This window comes from Trichomycterus rosablanca, chromosome 13, assembly GCF_030014385.1.
Source record: "Trichomycterus rosablanca isolate fTriRos1 chromosome 13, fTriRos1.hap1, whole genome shotgun sequence".
Taxonomy (NCBI): Eukaryota; Metazoa; Chordata; class Actinopteri; order Siluriformes; family Trichomycteridae; genus Trichomycterus; species Trichomycterus rosablanca.
In genome coordinates this window covers 21,897,444-21,917,982 of record NC_086000.1, presented here as the reverse complement: position 1 = coordinate 21,917,982, position 20,539 = coordinate 21,897,444, and the positions used below count along the sequence as shown (strand labels likewise).

General features: G+C 35.5%; 2 protein-coding genes across 2 annotated transcripts; both read left to right on the top strand.

The window, feature by feature from the left end:
* The first annotated feature begins 4,485 nt into the window (after positions 1–4,485).
* On the top strand, positions 4,486–10,760 carry LOC134325704 (MFS-type transporter SLC18B1-like). The gene is made up of 14 exons (XM_063007946.1): positions 4,486–4,599; positions 5,142–5,237; positions 6,179–6,252; positions 6,389–6,536; positions 6,800–6,956; positions 7,166–7,302; positions 7,400–7,501; positions 7,779–7,870; positions 7,969–8,064; positions 8,291–8,365; positions 8,473–8,566; positions 8,659–8,708; positions 8,812–8,896; positions 10,647–10,760. The coding sequence occupies exons 1-14, from the start codon at positions 4,486–4,488 to the stop codon at positions 10,758–10,760; spliced, it is 1,434 nt and encodes a 477-aa protein (XP_062864016.1).
* Positions 10,761–12,577: 1,817 nt separating this feature from the next.
* Positions 12,578–20,518, top strand: slc18b1 (solute carrier family 18 member B1). The gene is made up of 14 exons (XM_063008051.1): positions 12,578–12,656; positions 13,815–13,951; positions 14,065–14,160; positions 15,015–15,088; positions 15,240–15,387; positions 15,948–16,104; positions 17,131–17,267; positions 17,444–17,545; positions 17,643–17,734; positions 17,828–17,923; positions 18,042–18,116; positions 18,205–18,298; positions 18,381–18,430; positions 19,534–20,518. Exons 1-14 carry the CDS (start codon positions 12,623–12,625, stop codon positions 19,595–19,597), a joined length of 1,356 nt encoding a protein of 451 aa, XP_062864121.1. The 5' UTR covers positions 12,578–12,622; the 3' UTR covers positions 19,598–20,518.
* Positions 20,519–20,539: the final 21 nt, after the last annotated feature.

Sequence of the window (20,539 nt, the reverse complement as noted above, 5' to 3'; positions counted from 1 at the left end):
TGCATGAACTGCACAGTTGAGATCTCCCCAAAACTGTTCCATGATATTGAGGTCAGGGGACTGAGATGGCCACTCCAGAACCTTCACTTTTTTCTGCTGTAGCCAATGACAGGTCAACTCGGCCTTGTGTTTTGAATCATTGTCATGTAGGAGCATCCAAGTGCGTCCCATGCGCAGCTTCCGGGCTGATGAGTGCAAGTTTTCCTCCAATATTTTCTGATAAAATACTGCATTCATCGTGCCATCAATTTTGACCAAGTTCCCTGTGCCTGTGTAGCTCACACATCCCCAAAACATCAGCGATCCACCTCCGTGTTTCACAGTAGGGATGGTGCACTTTTCATCATAGGCTTTGTTGACTCCTCTCCAAATGTAGCATTTATGGTTGTGGCCAAAAAGTTCAATAACTGTTCCAGAAATGTTGAGGTTTGTCTCTGTGCTGTTTGGCATATTGTAAGCGGGCTGCTTTGTGGCATTGGTGTAGTAACGACTTTCTTCTGGCAACTCGAACATGCAGCCCATTTTTCTTCATGTGCCTCCTTATTTTGCATCTACACCACTTTTTTTTCAGAGAGTCCTGTATGTCAGCTGACATTATTTGTGGGTTTTTCTTTGCATCCCGAACAATTTTCCTGGCAGTTTTGGCTGAAATTTTTGTTGGTCTACCTGACCTTGGCTTGGTTTCAACAGAATCCCTCATTTTTCACCTACTTAATTAGAGTTTGAACACTGCTGATTGGCATTCTCAATTCCTTGGATATCTTTTTATATCCTTTTCCTGTTTTATAAAGTTCAACTATCTTCTCCTGTGAATACTTTGATAATTATTTTGCTTTCCCCAAGCTTGTAATCCAACAAAATCAGTGGCAGCACTGGATGAAACATGCAGGGGTCTGTCAGGAGCCCATAAACTCACTGACTTTTTATACACACACACGAATTACAAGCAAACAGATCACAGGTGAGAATTGGTACCTTTAGTAGCCATTTAAACCTGTGTGTGTCAGTTTGTGTGTATGTTATCATGCCAAAACTTCCAGGGTATGTAAACTTTTGATCAGGGTCATTTGGGTAGTTTTTGTTGTCATTATGATTTGTGTGTGTATATATATATACACACACTGGTGCTGGTCATAAAATTAGAATATCATGAAAAAGTTGCTTTATTTCAGTAATTCCATTCAAAAAGTGAAACTTGTATATTATATTCATTCATTACACACAGACTGATATATTTCAAATGTTTATTTCTTTTAATGTTGATGATTATAACTGAGAACTAATGAAAACCCCAAATTCAGTATCTCAGAAAATTAGAATAGTACTTAAGACCAATACAAAAAAAGGATTTTTAGAAATGTTGGCCAACTGAAAAGTATGAACATGAAAAGTATGAGCATGTACAGCACTCAATACTTAGTTGGGGCTCCTTTTGCCTGGATTACTGCAGCAATGCGGCGTGGCATGGAGTCCATCAGTCTGTGGCACTGCTCAGGTGTTATGAGAGCCCAGGTTGTTCTGATAGTGGCCTTCAGCTCTTCTGAATTGTTGGGTCTGGCGTATCGCATCTTCCTCTTCACAATACCCCATAGATTTTCTATGGGGTTAAGGTCAGGCGAGTTTGCTGGCCAATTAAGAACAGGGATACCATGGTCCTTAAACCAGGTACTGGTAGCTTTGGCACTGTGTGCAGGTGCCAAGTCCTGTTGGAAAATGAAATCTGCATCTCCATAAAGTTGGTCAGCAGCAGGAAGCATGAAGTGCTCTAAAACTTCTTGGTAGACGGCTGCGTTGACCTTGGACCTCAGAAAACACAGTGGACCAACACCAGCAGATGACATGGCACTCCAAACCATCACTGACTGTGGAAACGTGTTTATATAACATGCTGATAGAATCGACTCAGATGTGACCGGGTTGAATTATCTTTTTAAAGTAAATATTTCAATCAGCAAAATTACATCGTATGTATGATGCACAACGTTAATCATGTTATTTTAGGTCATGAAGAGCTTTCACGATGGTTTCTGTACGATTGTTGACGAATTTTGATGCGATGGTTGGTGCTTCGTAGCTCAAAGTCTGGATCAATCCACTGAGCTGTTAACTTAACGTGATCTTTTATATATCACACGATCGGATCGGCTACATTTAGGAAATATCGGCCGATCGCCGATAGCATATTTTGATTAAAAATCGGCCGATACCGATTCATAGCCGATCGATCGTTCCAACTCAAATTTGAAATATATCAGTCTGTGTGTAATGAATGAATATAATATACAAGTTTCACTTTTTGAATGGAATTACTGAAATAAATCAACTTTTTCATGATATTCTAATTTTATGACCAGCACCAGTATATCCTCCTGAGACCCAGCAATTCATTTTTGTCCTCTGTGGGGGACATGAGTCTGAGATCTCTAACTCAAGCACCATTAATGCAATCCATTTGATTACTAGTGTTCTGTATAACAGCAATTTTAACTCTTTCAAAACACAAATTTCTTTAATGTCCTTTGTAGTGGACAGCTGGACTTACCATCCCCTGTTTTTTGCCAATTTCTGAACAAGCAAGCATAGGGCTGGATAAGGCAAAGAGGATTTAATTAAGAATTTAATTAAGATTTAGAGCTGTCAGGAGATGAGGAAGAGGGCCAGACTGTAGAGCTGGGAGAAGATGAGGCCTGTTGAACCACAGTCCAATGACGAGGTCAAAAAATATGGGGCACTGCATTTGCCAAAATTGCTGATTGCAATACATGCATCACCATGCAGGAGAGTAGGAATCAAAGGAACAACATTTGTCAAATATATTAAATATAACATGTTTTTGTGTGTTTCAAAGACAAAATGCAGTTTAAAGAAAAAAACTCAGTATCCATTTTTAAAAAACTCTGAGATGTTTTTCTTTTCTTTCCAGTGTTTCAGGGTTTAGATGTGTTTCCTTTAGCAAACTGTTTTAATGTAGTTGAAATTAAATGAAATTTTAATTGAAATTTATACAAAAATAAATACAATATAATTACATTACACCATTTTTTGATCAAACAAGACCCGATGTCCACTACAAAGGACAGATGATAAAAAACAAATAACGTTGTTAAAAAATAAAGTTTTGTACTATGTTTCTTTCAACCACAATACTTAAATTATAAAAAAAAAATCGTAAATTTCAAAACCTTTTTTCTTCTGGGTCTCAGGAGGACATATAGACCATTTTCTCAGGTAAACCCACTACTTAAGGTGTCTATTTTTTTTTAAGAATATGTTTACGCAGTTTGTTTATCTGCATCTAGACATGTGGCATAATTCATTCAATAACAAAAAAATGGAAGAGGGATAAATACCTTCACCGTCACTGCATTGTACTGTACATTCATACATACATACCAAAAGAGCAGACGTGTTTTGTGAAGTAGTAAATTTACGTTTGTAAACTCATACTACTACACTTAGCATTCAGAACAATGTGAATCCTTCTTTTAACTACGCTAAAGCGACTCCTGAATGTTTGGGCTGAGATATCGGAGCATTATTGAAGAAAATCTTCCAGCTCTTTGAGAAACGTTATTTTAGCCAGGTGTAATAAAAAGAGGCAGGGTTTGTTGGAATACGGGTGGGAAACACGCCCACAGACCATACTTGCTGAAGTTGTTTGATTCCTGGTGTTGGGGAAACAGTGAATCGATTCTTCATAATTTCCTTTCAGACAGATTTTTAACAGCCATTATCTAGTTTTCAAATGAATTGTTGGCTTAGCCGGCCACTTACTCTTATTAACATAAAACTTGGGGATAAAACAACTGTATGGAACATTATGAGCTTACATGACCTGTTCTTAAAAACTAGCAATTCACTTTGTTTTTTGACTCAGAGCCTTGTCTGATTAGTTAGCAATGTAGTTTGAAGCGCTAATGATAGACAAGTTAACAATCTGGCTAGAAGTTTGAGGTATTGAGGGAGTTAGACTGCCATTGTGTCTGTTTTTTTTTCAATCTGTGCTCAAGTTTGAACAGAAGAATTTCAATATTTGGAATCGACTCCAAGGCTCACGTGTCGACTCTTTTTAACTATTAGTAAAACTGAAGAATCGACTCTTTGATTCCACTTCTGTGGATCTTGCTCTGGGTATTATTCGTCTGCTGTAAACTCTGACCGGCTGTTATTTTAAGAGGATCTCTTATTAGTTCCCCCAAAACAATACTGCGTTATGGATTTAGTAGCGGATAAGCTTACAGGTTTGTAGAATTCTCATTTCTTATTTTTAGCATGTTAAGTATTGTATTTTGTATTTTTGTTTTATTGCCTGGTACGTCTCCCTCTGATTTCAGGTTTGACAGTTAATCTTTTAATAATTTTACTTTCAGTAAATAATTAATTGACATTTTTACCTCCATAATAAAAATACCTAACATTTTTGCTTTCTTTTATTTGTGCATTGTGCGTATATTACACTTTTTAGATTGCTCCTCATCAGCTGACATGAGTATCTGGAAGATGAGCAGAAAACAGATATTAACTTTAATTGCAATGGCGTCCATAAACTTCAGCTCAATGATATGCTACTCAATATTGGCCCCATTCTTTCCACCTGAGGTAAAAACTATGTATTTTATTAATTCATGAATTCCTTTTTTATATTTATGATGGGTTTTAAATATGTAATTCCATCAAACCCTAGTAACGTTAAGAAATTGAAGATGGATGGGGGCATTATAAATAGACCTAAATTAAATCACAGTATTGCAAACGTGAACTATTTCCTAACATAGACATCTTAAATGTGTAAGAGCCAAAAAAAGGATGCCAATGCATTGCAGGGCATCACACACGCACATTTTTCCACTCACACCTTTTGTCATTTAAGAATAGTTAGTCCACCATCCTCATGTTTTAGAAGGTAAAAGGTAACTGAAGGACCTTGGGGCAGATGGAGAAAACACTTCTTACACACAGTGACCAAGGGCAAAGTGTATACCAGGTCCTCAGGATTCTGCTGTATCGTCCACACTACCTGTTATCCCATCCTACCTGTTTTTTTTTTTTTTGATTATGTAAAACAGAAATAATTAATTACTTAGCCTAAACTGTATGTTACATAATTAATCATTACTTTTTTATGCATTGTACTTGTGCAGGCTGAGAAGAAAGGAGTCAGTCAAGCAGTAATTGGTTTAATATTTGGATGCTATGCCTTGTGCACTTTGGTTGGATCGTTAATCCTTGGGAAATATGTAAGTTGTATTTAAAATGATTTGCTTATTTATCAGGTGCATCTACAAATGCACTTTGTAAGTAAACAGTTACAGAATATACACTGGTTATTTCACACAATGTCATCCACCATTCATCAATAAAAAGGAGCCAGCATAAGATTACTGCTTATTACAAACCTCATTTCTAGAATATTTGGGGCATTTTGTAAAGTGCAATATTACAGAAATCCGTGATATATTTTTCTTGAATCTTTATTTGAGTGATTGATTTACAACAAAAAGATTCCTAGTTTTTTTGCTAACCAACTAAATTATATATGTAAATATAAACAAATTTTAAAAAATGTTGAGGCAGAGACATGGTGAATCTTTTTAAACCCAATCATTTTTACAAAAAGCACATTTTTTTATTTGTTTGTAGATATTTTCATGGGTGAAAGATCATTCTCAGCACAGTACTGGCAATGATGTGGTAGTAGCTGGTTCACATATAATAGTTTTGGTCTGACTGCAAAATGTGCTCTAAACAAAAGAACCAGTGTTCTCTGGTCTGAAACTGATCTCTGATGATTAACATTAGGGTTATTCTTCAGCAGAACACCTGTGAGGTGTACCAACAGCCTAGCTGTGTCTAATATGGACCAGTAAATGGATACAATGTATAAGGCTTCAGCCAGCATTGCTTCACCTGATACACTTGAGTCATTGCAACAGGTCCAACTACCAGTGTTTATGTCACTGATGTAAACCACCAAAATGATATCTGGAAAGTGATAGTCCTACTGTGGTCAATTTACATTGATGGGTAGAGTAAAGTGGTTTTAAAAAACAGCAGTATACAGTCAGTTAATGTGTATCTACAAAATGCATGTGTATGGTAAGTGATTATTTAGGATCTTAAATTCTTCTTAACATTATGTAAAGGTATTCTGATATTCTGATCTTTCATTTGACTGTAGATTGTCCAAATTGGGGCCAAGTGTATGATAAATGCAGGACTGTTCATTTCAGGTGTATGTACTGTAATATTTGGGTAAGTAATAGCTTACTTTATCACTATCAGTGTATTTATTATTACTTAAATGAACATATATGGTTATTGTTAAATAGAATTGGGTAAAACTATTTTCTAAAAACTAGTCTCTGTTTTTCCCCCCTGTAATATACAGCTTTCTGGACAGAGCTCCAGAAGGAACCGTGTTTATAGTGCTTTGTCTTCTTATAAGATGTGTAAACGCAGTGGGCTTTGCTGCTGCTGTAACATCATCATTTGCTGTATCAGCAAAAGTCTTTCCCCACAATATAGCAACCATTCTGGTAAGTTTTAGTAACCACTTGGTTTCCAATATAGTCACGGTATTTAGAAGATAGCTGTGCTTTGTTTAGGGCAGACAATAGTGCCTTTAAGGCTTAAATGTTTTATTGTACACAGTAGTCCCCTAATCAAGCCTTCCACTGGTGCCTTATGCACCAAACCATGTGAGATTAAGAAAATGTCATGCTTTCCTTCATTATGATTTATGTTTACATTTTAAATAAAAAGTTTAAAAATAGATTCTGTTCAAAGTTCTTTTTTGCAGGGCTTTATGGAGGTTTTCACTGGAATTGGACTCATTTTGGGGCCTCCATTAGGTGGATGGATGTATGAGTCATTTGGATACGAAATTCCATTCATTGCTTTGGGAAGTCTTCTGTTTTTGGCTGTTCCATTAAACATGTGGATTCTACCGAATTTTGGTTGGTAAAGCATTTTATGAATACATAATGTTTAAAAGGTCTTACTCTGCTTAGAGAATTTAACTTTCTATGTCCTTTAATGAAATAGGCATTTATTAATGGCATGTTAACATACTACTAATAATAATTGTGGTTAGTAAGAAAATATCATTATTAAGTTTCATTAGTAATCATAAATACTATTTGTAATATTTATGTTCAATGGTCAGATGCTGTTGCCTCACAGGGCTCCTTTATTAGACTGTGTTCACGAGGGAAAATCATGCTCATCTGCTTTGTGGTGTTCACACTCAGCTCAGGTATAGGCTTCCTGGATGCAACACTGTCATTATATGCCATGGAAAAGGTAACATAATTTTACAACTTATTTTAGAAAGTGCTTTTATTTTGTATATATCCTCATCCTGTTGTAAAGTGTTTTTTTATTTTATTTCTGTAAACAGTTTAGCCTGAGCACTGGATCTGTGGGCCTGCTCATGATTGGTGTGTCATTACCTTATGGTGCTGCATCCCCAGTTTTTGGAATAATTAGTGATAAGTATCCAGTAAGCCAGTTTTATCTTTAAAGAGGGTGATTAGTGGTTAATAGTTTGTGCCAGTAATTTAACAATTTAACAGTGTCTCATGACTTCTAAAGGACCATTTCAGGCTCCTGGCCCTTTAATTAATTGCTTAGATACTGTACATGCCTTGTGGTTTAGGTGTACTAGTCTACCTACACTAACTTATATACACCAACTTCTTAGATTTGTGTATTTTTTTATTTTCAGTTAATTATTTTTACCTTAGTAAAATGTATTATGTTTTGTGTTTGTTTTGTAGTTTATAAGAAAATGGATGATGGTGTTTGGAGGAATTGCTACAGCAGTCAGCTTTTGTTTTCTTGGTCCAGTTCCTGTCTTGCATATTGAGAGGTCAGCTAAACACATTTTATTAAGCTTGGGACCATTTCGGTACTGGATTAAATAAAAAGTTATTTTACTTCATAACAAGCTTATTTGTTTTGTTCCAGTGATCTTTGGCTTACTGTTGTCATGCTGGTGGTCATTGGTTTTTCTCTGTGTATGACCTGCATCCCAACCTTCACTGAGATGCTCATTTGTGCACAGTAAGGGACCATAATATAGCACCAATACTGTTGCCTGCTGCAATATATACTGTAGTTTTAATAAGACAAGAAGAAGAAGTAATGTTACATTGAACCGGTTTTTAAAATTAAATTTAATTTACATCTATAACTTCATAATTAGCATTAATAAAACTATTATTTAAAATAAATTTCATGTAACCTAAAATAGACAGAGTGTAATTTAATGTGTCTTTTTTTATTGTAGTGAGAATGACTTTGAGGATGACTTGGGCACGCTTGGTTTGGTATCAGGACTGTTTTCAGCGGTGTGGTCTGCTGGGTATGTATCGAACAAGATCAATATTTTTAACCTTTGAAGACCATTCCAAAACTTTTTTAAAGGCTGTTTATTTTGTTCAAACTAAGATGCTCTTAATTTTGAAAAAGGATGTTCTTCGGCCCTACGTTTGGCGGCTTTATCACACAGAAACTAAGTTTTGAATGGGGTGCAAGACTTCAAGGAGTGCTCACATTAATTTCTGTAAGCAAAACTATTTAGCAAATAATTGCATCAGTTAAATAAATTCATTACATATGAGAATAACTTCTCTTTTTCCTTTATGCACTTTCTAGGCAGTCTTATTAACAGTACAATTAGCCAAAGAAGATATACCCAAGAAAAGGTTTATTTCTTTATTTAATTATTCTGTAATCAGTTATTACTGTAGATGTGTTAATATAATAATCTTAAAATGTTGATTCTGATGCTGTTGATGTTAATTCAAGGTTCCAGGAAATCAATGGGATTGAATTCAACTTGGCTACAGGAGAGAAATCTCCTCTTCTCAGTTCATCTTTATCATCCTCTGATGTATGATCTGCCAGCCAAAATGCCTGTCTGAACTTCTGATAAAATTTTATATTTTAAAAATGTCATGATCAAGACATTGAATTTTCAACTACTGTCGACAATAAGGTGCTTTTTTTTTTAGAATCTTTATTTATGTGATAAAAGTGTTCTTAGGTAGTTGTCTACTTGTACCAGAGTAAGGAAATGTTTACTAAGAAAACAGCTACTTAACAGTATGTGGCAGACTGTTGTCTGATTCTATTTATGATGTGCGCCATACAATTTCAGTAGGAGACAGATCTAGACTGCAGGCAGGTCAGTCAAGGCACTCTGTGTTTTCAAAGCCATGCTGTTGTAGTTTGTGCAGAATGAGGCTTGGCATAGGTTTGCTGAAATAACCACAGCATACAGTTTGGTTAATTTGAGATGAGCCTGACCCCAGAAAACTTGGTGGCATTTTTGCACAGAATGAATGTATGGCATTCTCTTGACAATTCTCTGAAGACGTTCGTCACAAAGTGATTTCTGACCACTCATTGATTGCAAAGACTGAGCCTTTGGTGGATCCTTTTACTGTATTTCAAATTATGATGCCCTCACCTGTTACCAATTCACCTGCTTATTGTGGAACATTTCAAAACTGTGTCGCTTAAATACTCTAAACTTTTCTTTATTTTGCTCTGTCCTTTTTAATGTGTGTTGCAGGTTTCAATTTCATCATTTGTTTATATTTGCAAAATACAATCAAGTTGTTTAACTAAAATGTTAACATATGTTTGTTTGTACATTTCTCTGTTAAGTAATGGTTCAGGAGAATGATTGAGAAAAATTTCTCAATTTTTTTCCAGAAATTGGGTTGGTAATTACTGTGTAGGTAGTTTCTGCAAGTTGTATGTGCTTAAGTACATGGGACAGATATATTACAGATTTTACAATATATTACTGATTTTTCTTTTTGCTGGAAGACAAAGTATATAATTTGTAAATATTACTTTATATACAGTATAAATATGTTTATATATTGTCTTACAGAATCATCTTTGGGTAAATTAAATATTTATGGTCTTCCTTAAATCATGTTGTCTACTGGTGTTCCATCGGCAAAATACACTTTATATCCAAAAGTATTCTGACCATTCAACTTTTTAATTAAAATCACGGGTGTTACAGTAATAAGGATTTCGTTTGTGATTTGCCACAATAGCATCACTCTTCTAGAAAGGATTTCCATCACGTGCTGCAACATTGCTCTTGGGGTTTTATTTCACTTAGCTGCATGATAATTAGCAAGATTAGGCAAAACTGTTGGGTCCAGTTGGCAAAAGGCTTGCCAGTTTATCCCCAAAGTAATTGTTTGTGCTGAGATCAGGACTTTTTACAGGCTACTTAAGTGTTTCTATTTTGCTCACGTTTTTGTTTGGAACAAGTATAATCCGTTTTGCGTCAACACACATTTTAGCGTCTTATGAAATATGTGTTTTCCCCAAACTGCAAAATTGCACATGTTGTGGAGGTAGTGGATATATAAGCTTTGTCTTACCTTGGAAAAACGTTTGAGGATAAGACCTTGTTATGCTTTAATTTGTAAAGCAAAAATGTGACTTGATTCACCACACACCTGTCTGGGTGCAAATAAACCTCTCTATCTCCTATGCAACTTGAGAGAAAGATTTGGGTAAATAATTTGAAATGAAAGTTTGGTACTAGATTACGTCTACCAAATGATATTAAAACCTGTCTCTGGCATTGATCACAAAATTTGTTGTTTCAGAAATTTAACAAGACTCTTAACAGACTATTCAGTCTGGCCCTAGAGGATGCCCCTCCAGACTTCCGGCACTTCAGTACAAAGGAGGTTCAATTGTTGCCTTTGGTTACTGCCTGAAGTTCAACTTCATGTTACACTCTTTTATCTCACCTAGTACACATTTTAATAACAAAAACAGAATTATCTAACGGAAAGGGTCTTCCCCAAATGTCTATCATTAATAAAATCATTTTGAATAACAGTATTTACTGTTGGTTTTGATATTGCAGTGCGTAGGTCGACAAAAATGTAATGTGTTGTTAGTAAATGCTTGTACATACTTATTGCTTAATGTGTAATTATATAAAGCAGCAAGCTGGTACCATGTGACAAAGATTATGAACTGTGCCCAGGCCTGATTAGGAAGTGTTGGACAGATTATGAGTAGGTAAATATTTCAAAAATACATTTCCAGTTCTTTTTTCCCCTGGTCTAACAAATACGAATCCTTTATTGTCATTGCACATTGTACTTGTACACTTTCACAACGAAATTGAAATACAACCCCCTTCTTGGTGCAAGAAAAACAACAGCAAACAATAATACTACTATATATAAATATAAAACAGCACTCAAACAAAACAGAAGCACATGTCCAATAAATGTCCAATTTAAATTTAAATTATAAGTTGCACATGTCTCATTAAAGTGAAATGAAATGGCACAAGACCCATTGAATGAAAGGAATGAAATGATGTGTCACATGTTTGTGTTTAACGGACCTATGGCCCTGTTGTAAAAACTGTCTCTCGGTCTATTAGTCCTTGTTTTGATTTGCCTGTCCCATTGGATTTTATTTGATGCACCCTTACTTGTGACAACGTTCTACAAAACAAAGAAGAGGTTTCACCAATAAATAATCTGGTTTCAGGATTACATCAGAAATTATACTAATTATTAGCAGATTAAAGTTCATTTCAGTAAGAGCTCTGGACTCCACAATTTTGGCAGCTAGCATCAGTTTACTTTTCTGTATTGATTAAGTAGACCACAATCTTAATGTCCTAGAAAATAAATCAAGAAGTGTGATGAAATGTCATACTTTACACTAAACATCAGTTGCTCATTTTTTTGTTAGATTATATGGAAACAGGTAAAGCAATCAGATTTCTAATCAGATTTTATCTAAAGTTTGTGTAGTGTACATGAACAATAATAATATGAAGCAAAAAAAAAACTAAAGAAAAATGAAATTGTGTACATTATTTGGATATTTAAAAGTATGAGAAAATACAGTATTTATGTAATTTACCAACTACTTGACATGCAGATAGGCAACAAATAAAGAAGGCATTTATTCTACATGTTTGATGAATTTTCTATTTTATTCTGATGTGCTGATGGTATGTCAGAATTTGGCATAAACAGCATGAATCCACAACCCCTACCTGCCTTGTGTTAACAGTTCCAACTGTTCCTGGTAGTGTAATAATGTGGGGAATATTTTTGACCCCCTAAATATTGTTGCTAACTATGAGCTTTCCTTTATGGACACGATTAGTTGATTTTCTATTAGCTACCTACAGCATTGATCATCTGCTGTGTCAAAAGTTATTATGAATTGGTTCTGTGAATATAGTATATATAATTCAGTGCACTTCACTAAAATCGAATAGAGCACATTTGGGATAATGTCGCAGCATTGATCAACATGAAGCTGACAAAGTTGTGTAATATATTCATGTCACCATGGTCCAAAATCTTAAAAGGGATGTTTGGGCACATTATGGAATCCATGCCTTAAATAATTGCATAAACAGGATTAAGCTGTTAATGAAGACACAAAAATGAATGTTCATATCCACTACAGTGTGTGGCGGTATAATTTCAACATGCTAACAATGAATCCACCGAACAAGAAAACAATACGTGTTTGTTTTAAATGGATAAGAAAACTTTTAGCCGAGTTTCTGACACGTTTTGACCTTTACTCTTTTATTATGACAGAAGAAAACATGGATTCAGTACCTACTGGTATGATTTTTAAAGAAATGATCTTTCATGTTTCTTTCTTAAAACGGACTACTTATAATAGTAGGGAATTACAATATACACTTAAAATCTCTCTTGGTTGTAAGAAGTTAGCATGTTTACCAACAGGAATTATTTATTTATTTTAAAATAGGAATTAGACCAGTCTAGGAAAGCAACGATTGTCAGTGTATCTGTCCGCGACATATAGTGCACTATTTACGGTTCTTACTATTTAATAAGTCTCATCTGAAAGTCTAATGAAGCATATTTAGAACTCTTATAAAATCTACAATGCATCGCTATAATGCACCGTTGGAATACTCGAAGCATGCATAATGGTTTTCAGTTTGAGAATGTCTGATAAAGGGAATTGTTTGTTTGACTTTAAGAACAACTCGCTGCGGAAAAGCAGCAGTATGCGCCTGGCCACGCAAGAAAGCAGCCATAGATACTGCAATATTAACGTTATTTTCGTGTCAAATGTCTGAAGAGCACAACTTGTTTAAACATGAGCTCACACGAGTTCACCTTGTTGGCGCACGGATATGTTGTGTTCGCACGCAAAATTCCTTGCGCACGCGCTGACGAAACTAACGCCATACTAATACTTTGGAGATACTAAAATAGTGAGACGAACATAGTCAAGTTACTTTTCTGGAACTTTTTGTTGTGTATTCCTTTTCTTTAACGGCTTAATCCCGGTCAGGGTCGTGGTGAGTTCGGCGGCACCAGGACATGGCCCTATGTGGTCTCACGCGCAGTGATAAACTGGCACCCTGCCCATTGTGTTTTACTGGCTTTAGCCTAACCTGGATACAGAGGGTAGTGACGTTAAATAAATGAATTAATGTATCAATGACTGAATGACTGCACTGGACATTTCATTAAAATAGTCCTTAAAACTGATAGAATAATAAAATAATAGAAGAAGTTAAACCAATCCTATTATTGCTTGTATCGATAGGTCAAAAGGCTTTGGGGGAAAACTGTCTTAATTCCCTTCCTGTCTTCTAACAACCTAAATTGGTTCAAAACAATGATTTGTATATAACCTTATAAGCTTACTTATTAAAGTACATTTAAAATAATTTTCAATATTAAATTATATTATGTGATAAGACATAGCTTATACCCCATAACTTTATCTTTTCCTCTTAGTTGACTCTTCTTTACCATCAAACACAAGTGCCTCAAAGATGAGCAGACACCAGATATTAACTTTAATTGCAATGGCATCTATAAACTTTAGCTCAATGATATGCTACTCAATACTGGGTCCATTTTTTCCATCCGAGGTAAGATTGTATTTGTTTGATATTACATTCACAGTATGCTATTCTTTAAAATTTGCTAAAATGTAAGGTTTCCTACTTAACCCTGATGGTCCTTTATAATCTACATTCAACAGGCAGAGAAAAAAGGAGTCAGCCAGGCAGTAATTGGTTTAATATTTGGCTGCTATGCCTTCTGCACATTGGTTGGATCGTTAATCCTGGGAAAATATGTAAGTTCTTTCCCATTTCTTTTTTGCAACAAGATTAATTGTTTGTTTGATTGCAGTGCTAGATTTGTATTTATAACATTTCCTGTGCATATATTTACTTCGAGTTTCTACAGTGTCTTCATACTTATAAATAAAAAGGATGTATTTATTAGTATAAAGTATAGAGAGATGTTTAAAAGATCACACATTCACTCATACATTTACTATTTAATCTACGAACTAATTGCCCATATTAAAGTAAAAAAATGCTTTAGAGTTATTTTATTAAAAAAATAAAATCTATAATTTTTAAAAATAGAGGTTTATTTATTACCTTGTCTTATTCACATATTCGGACCCTTTTGCGTCTACACTAAAATATTTGTCCATGTCTGAGTGGGCGATTGGGGATGGCCGAAGGAAGCCCTGTGGTTTATTGGCATTCTGTCCAGAGTATTCCTGCCTTGTGCCCACTGTTTCCCACTGGAACCAGACCCCCTTTGTCCTGGACCAGGATGATAAAAATGAAATGAATGTGCAATGACACTTGCTTTGGCAGACATAGTGCTTGCAGTTCTGTATAAAGAGTTTAGTTTTAGACGTATGACACTAGAGAATTTTTTTCATCATGTTTTTTCATCATGCCATTTAGCTCCAAGAAGGCTACCATATGCCTTTTACTTAACAATGGCTTCTGTCTTGCCACATGAAAGGCCTGATGAAAATAGTGTTTTGCTTAAGTTATTTAAGAAGCAGCACTCCTGTATCTGGGAAAGCATGGATGGATGGTAAAAGCTGTACTGCTGACATGCCAAACCAGATATTCGGATGAAAGATGGACATGAATTACCACAATTGATCTTTTTTGACTGTAGATTGTCCAAATTGGGGCCAAGTTTATGATAACTGCTGGACTGCTCATTTCAGGTGGATGTACAGTACTCTTTGGGTAAGTACTGGCATCCTCCTAATTAGGCTTTCTTTACATGTTGTGGCTTTATTATTACTCACATCAGCATTTGGGTGAAATGTTTTAGCTGTTACAATAATGATATTAAAATCATATAATCCTAATTTAAGTTTTTCTTTTTTTAATGTAGCTTTCTGGACAGAGCTCCAGACGGAACCATGTTTATAGTGCTCTGTTTGGTTATAAGATCAGTAAACGCAGTGGGCTTTGCTGCTGCTGTGACATCATCATTTGCTGTATCAGCCAGAGTGTTTCCCCACAATATAGCAACAATTTTGGTACGTATTTCTCAACACTTGTTTTTCAATGTAGCCATGGTGTCTAGAAAACAGACAATAGTGCTATTAAGTATATTTTATTATACATGTAAAACCACTTCAGTCCTGGAGGTCCAGTGTCAGTTTTAAGCTGTTTGTGCATACTAACAAATCTAGTTCAGCTTATAGATTGTTTTGTTATTAGCTTATGAGTTAAATAAGGTGGGGCAGCCCAGTAGTACTGCTGGTAGAGTGAATGTAACATGGTTCCTGGGGAACTTTTTAGTCTTTCTCACTCTGATTTGTTTTTGCATCACCTCTCAAATAATATAGAGGATAGATTGTCTGCTTTAAATTGTCCTTAGTGAGTGAGTGTATCAGGTGTATTTCTTCTTTGCACCAGCTTGTGTGCAGAAGCAGGAAAAACTTGAAACTCAGCAGGGCAGTGGGCCTCCAGCACTAAAGTCATGAAAAAGACTTACACCCTCCCATGTATTATACAGCCATGTGACATTTTAAAGTACATTCATTATAATCATTATCTTCGATGTACAAATATAGAATAAAATTGTTTTTTGCAGGGATTTATGGAGATTTTTACTGGAATTGGACTCATTTTGGGGCCTCCATTAGGTGGATGGATGTATCAGTCATTTGGATATGAAATTCCGTTCATTGTTTTGGGAAGTCTTCTGTTTTTGGCTGTTCCATTAAACATGTGGATTCTACCGAATTTTGGTGGGTAAAGCCTTTTATGCACAGTTGCAGTCAGAATATTTAACTTCCCTCCTTAAAAGGTGTTCTGATAGATTTGAATGAAAATACATAGCAAAAAGACTCAAGTGACCTTGGTGAAACATCCTTTTGTATTGATTATTTTGGTTAGTACTAACAAGCTTTAATTTTGTTTAATAGTTCCAGTTTTGATTTGTCACTTTATATAACCATGTATCAGAACTCTGCAGGCTTATGCAAAGTCTTTCTGAGTATTCCAGGTCAACGTATCTAACCTATCCTGTGGCGTGCATAGTGGCTTTAAGTTTGGTACTCTTGTGTTGTCTCAAGGTCTTGGAAATCTTCTTATACCCATAACCCTTTTGGTTCAGTCAAATTATCACCTCTTCCTTAGCTTTAGTGACAGCTTCTCAATTTGCCCTGGTTGCAACACACCCTAAACAATTGAATCTCTGGGTGGTGTTTATATAACACATCACAGCTAGCTAATTAATGGTGGTTATTGGGTTATTTAGTTTAACCAGAACAGCAACAGTTTAGTTTTAAGATCAGCAATATTATGTAGGGGTTGAATAATTGTGACATGACAGTAGTAACAAAATACCCTGGTACTCTAAAATACTACATAATTCATTTTCTTTGTTCATTTGTTGCTTTATTCAACTAAAACTCTGCTGAAAGGAGTTATAATTTTCTTTATAGAAATTTTCAATATTTTTGATTGCAACTGCATGTTTTCTTACTTTTAAACTTCTACTCTGCTGAGAGAATCTTGCTGACATACTTTACCTTAATCTCACAGCAACAGGGAACTTTCAGTAATAATAACTTCATCACCGCTTAAATATTTCTCTGTATAATATGAAGTGATTGCTTTATTTTCAATTTCAAGTGATTTAATTACTGCTGTAAATAAAATGATCATTTGTAACTTATTATCACCAGCTACAGTACATTACCACTATTACCAGTAAACTACTACCGTCTTATATGTAATGTGTGTAACTACATGTTATGTTTCTCTTTCAGATGAGGTTTCCTCTCAGGGCTCCTTCTTACGGCTTTGTTCACAAGTCAAGATCATTCTCATTTGCTTTGTGGTGTTCACACTTAGCTCAGGAATTAGTTTATTGGATGCAACACTCTCATTATTTGCTATTAAAAAGGTAATAAATGCTTCTTCAGTAAATGTTGATTTATGTGTACGTTAAAATAAGTGTATGCTTGTTTACATTTACATTTTGTCAACTGGCATTTGACTGCATTCTTATCAAGCCTTATATTGTAGCAAAACAAATCTAAAATGATCAATGTTCCATTTTTTTTTCATTTCTGTAAACAGTTTAACCTGAGCACTGGATCTGTGGGCCTGCTCATGATTGGTGTGTCATTACCTTATGGTGCTGCATCCCCAGTTTTCGGAATAATGAGTGATAAATATCCAGTAAGCCAATTTTATCTTTAAAGAGTGGCATCTTAGAGATTAATATTTTTGTTAATATTAAAATGTTACAATTGTCTAATTTGTGTTTGATTTGCAGTTCGTAAGAAAGTGGATGCTGGTGTTGGGAGGAATGGCTGCAGCAGTTAGTTTTTGTTTTCTTGGACCTGTTCCAGTTTTGCATATACAGAGGTATGGAATTTAACCTCATTTTAATAATTGTTTCAAGCTAAATAGTGTTAAATATGCAGTTGCACTGTTACAATACATTAATTGTTTCTTTAGTGAGCTTTGGCTGACTGTTGTCATGCTGGTGGTTATTGGCTTTTCTCTGTGTATGGCTGGAATTCCCACCTTTTCAGAGATGCTTACTTGTGCACAGTAAGAGACCATCATACTGCACCAATAGTATTGTTTTCTGGAATTTACTGAATATTTATTTTTGTTTTAATTAAGTTGTAATTGACCTTTAATTGTAATTGAAGTTTGTTTTTAATAGAGAGAATGGTTTTGAGGATGGCCTAAGCACTCTTGGTTTGGTATCAGGACTGTTTTCAGCGGTGTGGTCTGCTGGGTATGTATCGAACATGTTCAGTTTTCATGTCTTCTCAAATATTACCCAAACATTTTATTAAAGATGAGATGCACTTTTTTTGGAAAAGGATGTTCTTCGGGCCCACAGTTGGTGGCTTTATCACACAGAAGCTAAATTTTGAATGGGCTGCGGGAGCTCAAGGAGTGCTCACCTTTTTTTCTGTAAGCACAAACATCTCACAAATAACTACATTAGAAAAAGTTGTGCATTTCATATAATAATGCTTCACTTCTTACTCTCCAGGCATTCCTACTGATATCATATTTCATTAAAGAAGATATACACAAGAGAAGGTAATTAAAATGTTAACATACTTAGGTTTTTAACCATCATTTGAAAATAAAATATATTATTAGATTTACATATCCAGTTCATTCATAAAGTGGATTTGATTTTAAATGGATATATTTTCCATTTTAACCATCAATCTATGAATCATCCAAGTGAAAACATGTTATAGACTTTAATTAATTACAATTTAAAAACTGGAATCTCTCATTCACAAGTACTCAGATGTTTGCTGTGACACTTAGAATTGTGGTCAGGTGCATCCAATGAACTCCAAGGAACTGCCTGTGGGTCTTTGGGATTGAACTGTGACAAGGCATAGAACAGGACAAGAATATAAAACCGTTTCTAAGGCTTTGAGAGTTTCCAGGACCACAGTGGCCTGAATAATTTTTAAAGGGAAGAAGCTTGGCACAACTTAAACCTTCCTAAATGTGGCCATCTATCTGGACATTCAGGCAAGAAGGGCTTTGATCAGGTAGGATAAGAAAGAACCCAACTGTCACTCTAAAAGAGCTCTAAAAGTCCTGTGTGGGCAAGGGAGAAACTGTTGGATGGACAACCATCTCTGCAGCACTCCATAAATTAGGCCTTTATGGCAGAGTGGCAAGACTAAAACCACTGAAAAGACTGAAATTTGCTAAATGGCATGTAAAGGATTCTGGCAACATGGAAAAAGATTCTTTGGTCTGATGAGATTAGATTTAAAACAGGATTAAAAACAGGCACACAATTACAAGAGCCTGTGCACACTTATGCAACCACGTTATCGTGGTTGCATAAGTGTGCACAGGCTCTTGTAATTGTGTGCCTGTTTTTAATCCTGTTTTAAATCTAATCTCATCAGACCAAAGAATCTTCTTCCTTCTATACAATTTCACTTTGTTTTCAATTGAATTGCAGATTGTAGGTCACATTGAAGAAGTATATCTGAAATTATTTATTAGGTCTGATTTTTTTTACATTACAAAAACCTGGCATTTTACCAGTGGTGTAGCCTTTTCATACCCACTTTGTATGTATCGATGTATATAGTACAAGACATCTGACACACTTAATAATAATGAAGATCAAGTTGTCTCTGATACTATTTGTATTGTGTTTTAAGGTTACAAAAAACCACGATGACTGACGGCACTACAGGAGAAGACTCACCCCTACTTGGATCATAAAGAATGACAGTAACTCATCAAACTAGATGCAACACACATGCAATGATTCGTGAACATCACTTTGAGAAACCCAAAATATATGGTGTGCCATTAAAAACACAATTCAGGTGCCCAGGTGGCGCAGCGGGATATTCCGCTTCTGAACTCCTCTGTTCGAAACTCAGTGTTGCCACCTGTCGGCCGGGCGCCATCTAGCAGGCATAATTGGCAGTGTCTGCAGCACTCTAATTGGCTACTGTGTCTGCTAGGGGGGATGATCAGACTATGTGGGTGGGGGATGATCAGACTATGTGGGTGGGGCCTTCAAACGCTGTGCGAAAAGAAAGGGTCGGCTGGGATTGTGCACGTGTCGGAGGAGGCGTGAGCAGCAACATACCCTCCTCGAATGCAATTGGGGATCCCCAGCAGTAGAGAACAAATTGACTACACTAAATCGGGAGAAAATGGAAGAAAACGCATAAAAAAAAAAAAAAAAATAATAATAATAATTTATTTTTGAAATATTATATTTTGAATTTGATTGAAAAACAGACTAAAATTGTTTAACAGGGAAAAATAAAAAAGTAAAATAATGTGGTTGCACATGTGAGCACACCCTCTTATAATTGGGCATGTGGCTGTGTTCAGAATTAAACTATTTACAACTCATGTAGTAGTACTAGTAGTGGTCAGTGACACCCATCATCAATTACAGTGCACATTTTTCAGTGAAATTGTACAGATTATGATTCATCTTCATCTCTTTAAGTTAAGACTTTTGTGAACTGTGGGGGCTAACAGCAGGGTGCAAGCTTCACCTGTGAACATAGAGCTTTTGTCCTGGAATCCAGATCCCTTGGCACTGATTACTACCTGCTTGTTGCTATGGTGGAATGAATAAATGATGAATAAACTTGGAAAACTCTGACACTACAGAAGATACACATGATGTCATGCTTGACT